The sequence below is a fragment of the Meleagris gallopavo genome, chromosome 10 (assembly GCF_000146605.3).
Source record: "Meleagris gallopavo isolate NT-WF06-2002-E0010 breed Aviagen turkey brand Nicholas breeding stock chromosome 10, Turkey_5.1, whole genome shotgun sequence".
Classification (NCBI taxonomy): Eukaryota; Metazoa; Chordata; class Aves; order Galliformes; family Phasianidae; genus Meleagris; species Meleagris gallopavo.
This window is the reverse complement of record NC_015020.2, coordinates 28426854-28436796: the sequence shown is the minus strand read 5'-3', so window position 1 is coordinate 28436796 and position 9943 is coordinate 28426854. Positions and strand designations below refer to the sequence as shown.

The 9943-nt window shown below is 34.0% G+C and overlaps 1 protein-coding gene and 1 long non-coding RNA gene across 2 annotated transcripts in view; one reads left to right on the top strand and one right to left on the bottom strand.

Moving 5' to 3' along the window:
- The window catches only part of LOC104912484 (nexilin-like), a 4419-nt gene extending 227 nt beyond the window's left edge, over positions 1–4192 (top strand). The window contains exons 2-5 of the mRNA XM_010716249.2: positions 487–708; positions 2601–2786; positions 3243–3609; positions 3708–4192. Coding sequence (XP_010714551.2) covers positions 487–708; positions 2601–2786; positions 3243–3609; positions 3708–3721 — 789 coding nt within the window. The 3' untranslated portion in view covers positions 3722–4192. The remainder of the gene's footprint in view (positions 1–486; positions 709–2600; positions 2787–3242; positions 3610–3707) is intronic.
- Positions 4193–5009: 817 nt separating this feature from the next.
- LOC104912483 lies at positions 5010–9937 on the bottom strand. Its single transcript, XR_794697.1, has 2 exons — positions 8501–9937; positions 5010–7635 (listed from the first exon to the last, which is right to left on the bottom strand). It is a non-coding gene; the product is annotated as an uncharacterized LOC104912483 (long non-coding RNA).
- Positions 9938–9943: the final 6 nt, after the last annotated feature.

Here is a 9943-nt window from a genome sequence, read left to right as displayed (position 1 = left end):
TTTTTTTTTTTTTTTGGTAAGCAAAGCTAGAGCAAGTAATAAAAGCTGCAGCTTGTGGGCTTTACAAGTACATTTTGCATGCTGGGGCAGAAGACAGACAACTGAAATGTATTCTCTTACTGCCATCAGAGGCCATGAAGTGATAGAGCAGAATATAAACAATTACCGCAGCAGACATAGTTTGACTGCAGTATCCAGAAATGTCACTTCTTTTGCAGCTGTGACAGCCTGAAATCTCTTTTTTTTTTCTCCTGTAAAACCAGAGAAAAGATATTTTAAAATTAAAGCTTAAAGATGCTATAAATTTAGTAGAGCCCAGACCACACTGAGAGAAAAGTTATTGGAGGGAAAAGGTCTTCAACTTGAAATAAATCCAAGCTAAAAGAATTGTTCAAGTACTTGAAGTTACACCAATCTGAGGGGACAACAGGTAGTGAAAATAACCAGGATATATTTTCTATCTTATGTTCTGTTATTTCTAAACAGCTGGAAGAGGAGTCTGAAACTTTTGAGCTAAGCAAAGAATATGAAGAATTAATAAAGCTAAAAAGAAGTGGTTCTATTCAAGCAAAGAATCTGAAAAGCAAATTTGAGAAAATAGGACAATTATCTCAAGAAGAAATACAGAAGAAGATTGAAGAAGAACGAGCCAAAAGAAGAGCAATGGATGAAGAAATAAGAGAAAGGGAAGCTGAGAAGTTTCAAGAGGTAATTTGTGTTCTATATGGTAATGATTTACTTAACTAGCACAAGTGATAGTACTGGGCGATACTACTGCTTTCACCAAAATTTGCTGTATTTCCAACATGATTCTGTCCTTACTTCTCTGTTCCCTTCTTTGGATGTATGATGGTGGCATCTCTAAGAGAAACTGCACCATTTTATCGTCAATCATTTGCACTCAAGCAGAAATCTGTTTTTCTGCTCATACTTCAATTCAGTGCTTTAACAACCTGCTGGGCTGAGGTGCTGAAACATGCTGATTTTTGAGTCTGTTCTATTAATGGTCATGCAAGTTGCTGCTCCTTCTGAACTCTAATTCATTCTCCACCATATAAATTAAAGCCCCACACTGAGGCTTTAATATCTGCAATCATTCACTTCAGTATCAGTTCAGAGCTTTTTATGTTTAAACTTTTCATTTAACAAGTGACACTAACATTTCTATAAGGTCAACAATCTACTTAAGTGTTGAAGCCAGAACACCATGACATAAAAGTTAAGTGACTAAGCACTTACCATTGCCCCAAGAGGGTATGCAACTTACACAGGAAAGTAAAATCTTTAGAAAATATTTTTCTAATACACTTGAAATTACTTTTGCAAATATTTTGTATTTTTATCTCTAATCTTCTCTCTTCCCTCATCTACTCTACAATAATTTTCTGTGATCATTAAGCTGTTTATTTTCCAAAAAATGGAGCACAAGTCCAGACTAAAAAACAGCCTACAGAATAGATGATTTAACTGGGAAGGCCTGGTTTCCAAGGCCACAAATAAAAAGGCCAATAGCACAAATAAGAACTTGTACAAGCAAATCAGCAGTGACTTCTAAGACACCAGCTAGTTGCGCAATGTGAAGAAATCTCTAGTATGTGACAGTAAGAGAAACCAAGTATTCCAATTATCATTTCTATACTTCACAGATTCTGGAGAAAATAGGTTTTTTCCTTGGGAAGGACTATGGAGAATTACAGCATAGGCCCAATAGAATTTAGTCCCCTCGTCTGAGGTGAAAAGAATTAAATTCTCTGTAAAATTAGCTGAAACCAAACCAAAATCAACTAAAATGCACAAAGCAAGCAAACAAACAAACAAAAAAAAAACAACAAAAAACCCACAAACAAAAAAAAAAACCCAAATCCAAGCATGGGCAGTTGCAAAAATATCTGAGTATTCTTTTTGAAGAAAGAAACCTAATAAAAATCACTGTCTCTTCTCAAAACAAGGAAGGACACATACTTAGTAGGGCCACTAAGTATATTTACTTTGCTCCCCAATGTAAAAATGTATACCCTAAGACTGCAGTGACAATTAACTTTAACGCTTTACAACTGTCCTTAAAGAACCAGTAAATACATTTTTCAAAAACCCTGCATTTTTCTTTTCCTTACCTTGGTTTAATAGTTTATCATCTCTAATCCATAGCTACAGCTGTAGCCAAAGTTACTTCTATTGTGTTACTATAACATACTGCTAACAGAGTGCCATCAAGAGTGGGACATTATAGGAAACATCTGAATTTATAGTACACAGACTTCTACCTGTACAATACATTGTTTCTTGAATCCATACCTTGCAGACTCAATAAGTAATTTTTTTTTTTGAAAAACTTTTAATTGAAATATTAGAGTAAGGTTCATCAAATGAAATGTTTTTGGTAATTTTTAGGGGGGGAAAAACCCCCATCTCAGAACTTGAGAGATTATTAAGAGACTTCGTTTTAAATCCAACATTAACAAATCTGTGGGGAGAAAAACAACCAAGAGGACTCAGGATGGCTCTGCATAGTTAAAAATTACTGATGTATTAAACTAGTGCTATTGCTATGAACATTTAAAAAGTAAAACGTGAGTAATATCCTATTTTTTTTTTCCAAGGATGATGAGGTAGATGTGAGACCAGCCAAGAAATCTGAGGCTCCATTTACTCATAAAGTAAATATGAAGGCACGTTTTGAGCAAATGGCAAGGGCTAGGGAAGAAGAAGAACAGAGGAGAATTGAAGAACAAAAATTACTCCGCATGCAGTTCGAACAAAAAGAAATTGATGCTGCATTACAGAAGGTAGAGATTACAAAGTACCTTTTCTTCAGTCCTCAATATCATTTAACTTGGCTTCTGATTACCACTTCTGGCATTGTCGCCATCAGTATAAAAGGAGCATTATACTTATCTAAGTTACTGCATTTGTGTCATTGCTTTTGAGTTAATATTTTGAAGAGCATGAGAAATATATTGGAAGGAATCTGCAGTTTCCTTTGAATATTCTGAAAATGAAATCACTATTCATGCCTATACTTTCCCCTAAGACACCAACCATACCAGTTTCATTAAAACAAAGTTTAGACAGCATTTACTGCTTGTTCCACATTCAGAACATTGTTTTTTTTTTTTTAGTCATGGATAGGCATCTCCCCTTCTTAAAAACAACAGCTTTTCTGTAATCAACTACATGTTACTACTAGCAGTCATGCTGCTATTGCTACTCTGAAAATTCTAAACTGAATTATTTTAAAACAGAAAAGGGAAGAAGAAGATGATGATGAGGGAAGCGTTATTAATGGTTCTACTTGTGAAGATGAGGAAGATCAAGCTCGATCTGGAGCTCCCTGGTTCAAGAAGTCACTGAAAAACACATCGGTTGTTGATGGTGAGCCAGTGAGATTTACAGTTAAAATTACTGGAGAACCAAAACCTCAAGTCACATGGTGGTTTGAGGGGGAAATGTTGCAGGACTCTGAGGACTATCAATATATTGAAAGAGGAGAAACCTATTGCCTTTATTTGCCTGAAACCTTCCCAGAAGATGAAGGTGAATATATGTGTAAAGCAGTCAACAACAGAGGCACATCTGCTAGCACCTGTATTCTCACCATTGAAAGTAAGAGTTAGTATTTTAATTTGCTTAAATCTCAAATGCTCTTCTTGTATCTTTCCTATTATGAAAAATCTATTAATCTCTCTCTTAACCTTTTTATTTTCTAGCTGATGACTACTAATGCTCTACTTTAGCTGGAATCTTTCTTCCCCTCAAAACTTTCTTACTGCATCATCTCTTTTTCTGATGGGGCCAACTAAAGAAAGCAAGGATATGTACTGTCATTCCTGCATCAGATACGAATAACCTTCAAGTTGTGTGTCCAGGTTCCTTGCTCAGTACAGAATTTAGTATTGCAGGCTAAAAAAAAGGAATCAATGTGTGAAAGATCAACTAAAAGGAAAAACTGAATGATAGTAGTGCTCCCATATTTGAAGACCAACTGTTGTGTAATAGTATAAAGCTGAATACACAATCTGGAAACTTTTATAGTAGTGTAAATCTACCGGTATAGTTTTGCATGAGCACTAAATATTTAAGCTGTCTTACTTTATCCCAGAGGCATAGAACTGGCAAAAGGAAATACTTATCGACGATTTTTCAAGAATTCAGTGTATTATTTTTAAACAATAAAAGATTACATAACTGCTTACTTTCACTGTTCTGTGGTTTAAGAGCACTGGTTTGGTGGTTGCGTTTTTTTTAAATAGACTTGCATTTGAACTCCTAAACTTTTATCAACCCATGCAGTTGGTAATCCAAAAATAATCTCAGTAAGGCCTGTAGTTATCATTACAACATCAACATTTGCTTGCAAAAAATTCTACTTTTTCATTTCTTAAAAGACAGAGAAACAGCTGGCAACGAGATATAAGCCAACAGTTAAGTTCATAGGAAGGAAACAATTATTTTCAAGAAGTACATTTTTCAACTTTGATTTTCTTTTGATGCAATGAATTTACTGCTACATCGGTAAACTACACCTGCTTGAGGCGTAGTTTATTTTTCAGTAAGACCTCTTTGGTATCAGTGCTAAAGTCATTGTGCTAAACCCACCTGAATTTTTTAGCATAAGCTTCTTTAAGAGTTACTTTACAAATAAGCCACATTTTCAACTGAAGAGCACATGCAGAGCTTTAGCACAAGACATGACTACCTAGAGTAATTGATTTTTAAATGATTCCATAAACTAAATTAAGAAATTTTACTATAGTAAACATGACTGCCATTAGTATAGCTACCTATGGAAGTCACTCTTTTGCCTCAATAAAATAGTTGTAAAATTCAGAGAAATTTTGAAAAAAATTGTAAGTTGCATGATGTTTTCAGTGAGTATTTTAATAGCCATATAAATAGACTTTCATGTGGGTGATGTTCATTCACATGAGTCTTTGTTGCGATATCTTTCCTCTAAAGCTGTAATTTCTAATGAAGGCAGGGTAGGAGCATAAGAAAGACAAAAACATTGCTATTATTATCCATCAGTTTACATTTATTGAGAAAAACCATACAAAAAACATTATACAGTTAACGTGTACCCATATTACATACAATGTCAATGCAAGCTCAAAACCACATTTTTGGAAAGCATTCAATTTACCTCAAGTCCAAGCTGCATCTCCCTAAGACACTGTTCCCATCACAGTTGCCTTTTAAAGCCAATCTTCTTTTTACACACGGGTAGTTTCTGCAGAGAACACTTTTCTCAGGACGAAAATGCATTTCACATGCACGCAAGAGAAATATTTGTGCATACATACGAGTTTTATAAGCTATTACTAGGGAAGAAGGAATCCTGTCAACTGCAGGCTTTCTGAAAGGCCCGGTCCTCCCTTCCTCCCCCCACTTCCAGACAAAAGTAAAACAGGAGCCCTTAGCATGCAATGGAAAACTTAAAATTACTTTGGAAGAGAACAGGGGAGAAACATTTTCTGTGATCTGATACAATAAAATACTACTGGTAAAACGATGAAGCATGTTAAGATAGGCTGTGCAAGTGAGTAACGATCCTTTCTGACTGCTCAACTTGAACAAAACAGATGACCTGTGATCATGCTAGACTGAAGATTATCCACCTGACATTTTACTTCATGTCCTACTAAGGTCTAGGCTGCAGAAAGTATATGAAAATCTTTCCTCTACTTCAAACATGCTTCCCTTACAGCACTTTTCATATTCTTTAAACTCTACCTAATTTGTTAAGACTCCAAAGGGAAGGAAAAAGAAGAAAAGCAAGAATATAAATAGAGCTTATGGACAAATTCATTACATTTGTAAGAAAGTCTAGTTATCTTCTGCCATCAGAGTAACTCCAATAATGTTGTTTTGTTTTGTTTTTCCTTTTTTTTTTTTTAAATTCTCCTAAGAACTATGAATTTGGAGAGTTGAAAAATAACCACTACATTTAGTATAAAACAGCATGCCTGTAAGCTCTGCAGTGACAGTCAATACACCTCAAGTGCTATATGCTGAGGTAAGAAACTCATCTTCTACACCCTAGCAATATTCCAATAAACTGGGTTTCTTCCTTATTTCCTCCCACTGGCTAAACTTACCAATTGAAATATTGTTAATAATATTTTAAGAATGACAGTTATAAGCAAAAAAGTACCACGTAAAATGAAGTGAAGAAATGACTCACCCCAACACTAAATTCACAGTATCAGAATCCAAATGGTACACACCTAACTTTTTCTTGTGTCAAAAATGAAGTCAAATTACATATTACACTACAGATAATCAAATATTAAGTAGCTTGAGAAACTAAACAACAACTATTGATTCAGTTCAAAAAGCCAAGATATCTAAGCTTGACCATATAGAAGAATATAAATTAAAATTGCTTGTTTAATATTATTAAATCACAGTTAAAAAAAAAAAAAACAGATCATGGAACATTTATGGTCAAACAAATAATACTTTAAAGAATGAAAAGTGATCAAAACAAAAATTATACCCTACACCATGGGATACATTTCAAATCTGTTATGCTTTTGCCAATTTTACCTTCTACATGGAGCCCTTCTACGGTCCATGCTCATCGGCTCACCAATGGCATACACTCAAAGGATTCCTCTTTACTGGTAGTAACTATCTCAGGACCTGATTCTATGAGCTATGATTTGGTGCTTGCAGCATCTTCAGCACTGTGTGTGAAAATGAAGGCAGTATTTTTGAATATTTTTCTTGAATGTACAGATAAGCAGGACTTTCGAAAGAGGAGCAGCACATTTCAGAAACAGAATATCAACAACAAAAAAACAAACAGATGCTGCTTTACTTTAAGACTAAAAAAAAAAAGAAAAACCTGTACCAGACCATCTATAAGACATACAAACATTTTAAACTATCAAAATATACAGCAATTCAGTTAAAGTATCAAGAAACAAGATACACTGACTGACATATCGATAAAATATTTTTTGCTGTATTGTTAACATTTTTAATTGGTGCACATGCTTTTCCAAGTAAAACATACTAATCTGTGAAACTCCAGATTCTATTTTCCTACTATGTCAAGTATGAATTAGCAAACTAAGTTATCTAAAAATGCCACTAACACACTGCAACTGAAAGACAAGTCATCAAGTTCAGCGGCAACAAGAAGTTACTGTATTTACGTCTTATGAGTTGAGTGAGAACAGTGCCCTACTATAAAAAACATTTGTGAAGGCTGTTGACATTTCTATCACAAGTAATTCCTGCATATTGTAAAGGTTTTGATTCTTTAATTGCAACAAGTAGCTATTCGAGGTAAAAGAACAAAAATGACTACTTATTCTGCTTGACTTCAATTACTGCAGTTCACTCATTTTTCTTAAAAAAAAAAAAGAAAAGAAAAAAGAAAAAAAAGATACATATTTACCTAGAAATATAAACAGTTGTTTAAAAACTTAAAAAGACTTTCCACTGAAATGGAACCGTGAGTAACAATGCATTTGGGTAAGCAGAAGATTGCTTTTCAATACACAACCACAAAGATCTCACAGGGACAACATTAATGTACTGAAATATTTAAATTTATATACTTCCTTAGGTTGTGCTTACCTGTTGCTTTTTTGCAGCAGAACCTAAGGTGGAAGGTCTGGGAAGGCACTGTGAAGTATAAATAATTGCACTGTTTGCAATTAATAAAGATTTTATACCTTAAATGAATCAAAATCAACAGCCTCCATTTTGTGAATGATAAAGAATCCAGTGAATTCAATTTTGCTCAGTTTAGTACATAACAAATGCACCATTCTTTAAGATTATCTACAAAATACCATGCAAAATATCTGAACTATTATACTTCATACCCTACGCTAAAAATAGCAAATACCCTCCTATCCTTTATACGGTACCAGAATAATTCCTAACTGCTAAAGGGATAAAAATAATTCCTTCCATTTCTACAGCACAGTACATATATTGCTAATTACCTGAATAAACTATTTCAAATTTCAAGCCTCAACTTGTCTGTGCAGCCACCCTAAAAAAATTCTCAAAGCAACAATACGTCGTTCCAAGAAGATTAAGTAACAGTTATAGAATTAAAACATACCTACATCACTACATATCTGCAAACTATCTGACGACAAAAACAACTTCTGTCTATCAAGTGGTTCCAAAAACTTCAATGTTACGATATGCATACTTTAATACACTGAATGATACAGCTGTCTCAAAAGTACTAAAGAAAATACTATTACTCAGATAAACAGCAACATATTTTTAATTTTTTTTTTTTTTGCTATTGCTATACCATTCAGGAATACTTACCCACAAAGCTCACATTATGTGTATGTAATATGTATATACGCAAACCTATGTTTCTGAATTAAGAAGCAATTACGATTTCCTAAGATATCAGCACTGTATTCCAACATAATATTCACACAAGTATGGCATTTTCATTATGTGGAACATTGACAAAAAGATACTGTTGCAGTTCATCAATTTGTCATTCTGATGTACTTACAGTGCAATGCTCCTTGAAGGAACAATCAAGGATGATACACAGCACAGTCCTCCTCACCCCTACAGAGCTAGTTCTATACTGGCTGGATCAAACCTGCACTTCAACAGACAATGGCAAGACAGACTGTATTGCATGTTCTCTAATATATGCAAAGAGCCAATAAATATGCAAAGAGCAAACAGGATTTCAAGAGAATCAGATTTTTAGTATGAGCATTAGAGCAATAAGAAATTTCAAGTATATTAAAAAAAATAAAAATCAATCGATTCAAGTACTTGAGTATTTACGAAAATAGAAGTTATCTGCTCTGCAGGAAGTTCTCAACCACTCCCCATCACTCAAACAAAACAGCGTTTCAAGGACAGATGCAATTTCTGTAACTACTATGCATAACACATTGACTTTTCTACACTGAATTTTGAAGTGGACTACTTTTAACTGAAGGCTTAAGCACATTAGACTTAAAATAACTTTTATAACTAGCCTGAAAAAATCCTTAAAGTAGTTACGCAAGAACAGGTTTGAAGTATTCAATTAAAAACAAAAGTCATCTGTTGTAACAGCTGCACAGGTCTGAAACAGTGGTCACATGTAAAAGGAAATTTCACTGTTAATGCAATGGAAGTATGCCAAAAGATCACCTTAAACACATGCAGTTTTAATCAAATAGAAAGAAAATTAAGATACCAAGATTACTGTTGCTAGGCAGCAAAATACAATGAATGAAAGAGATCCTCCATCTACAACTATTCTGCAAGAGGGGAAAAACATGCTAATGACAACTGTTTAAACTCAACAAAGTTCCAAGGGGAAAAAAAATCTCATTTGTGTATACAGGTACCTTGATTCAGCGTTGTAAATCAATCCTATAATTCTTTAAATACCCACATATCCAACTTACCGACACAGGAGGTTTCATATCATTTATTGTAAAGCACAAAACAGGCATTTTAAAAGTGATAAAGAATACATTGAAAAAGTACATTTATATCACAAAGCATTGACCACATAATTGCAAATACATTTGCTGGAATGTGTACATCTACACTAATACTAAAAACAAACCATTTTTCATTTCTACACAGAAATATTACCTCCTATCAGTAGTGATAGATATTTTGTACATTTTCAAAAACACTATTTTTTTTTTTTTTAAACCAAACAAAATTAAGATCTTCATCAAGGCGTCTGCATCCATACATTTAACAAAGGTATTTTCCCCCACACAATGAAGCAAATACTGTATTGTCCACTTCTTATTATTGGCCCTGTGCAGAAGAGATACATAAGAGATACACAACAAGTTAAAGAAAATCCTTTAAATCGAGCTAACTCAGGAGTGAAGCCTTTAAGAAAGAAAAATCGGTTAATGTAAATGGTGGTGGCTTCTTGCATGGTTTTCAAAACCCTGGGAGGAGAAAGTTTTTTTCTTTTCTTTTCTTT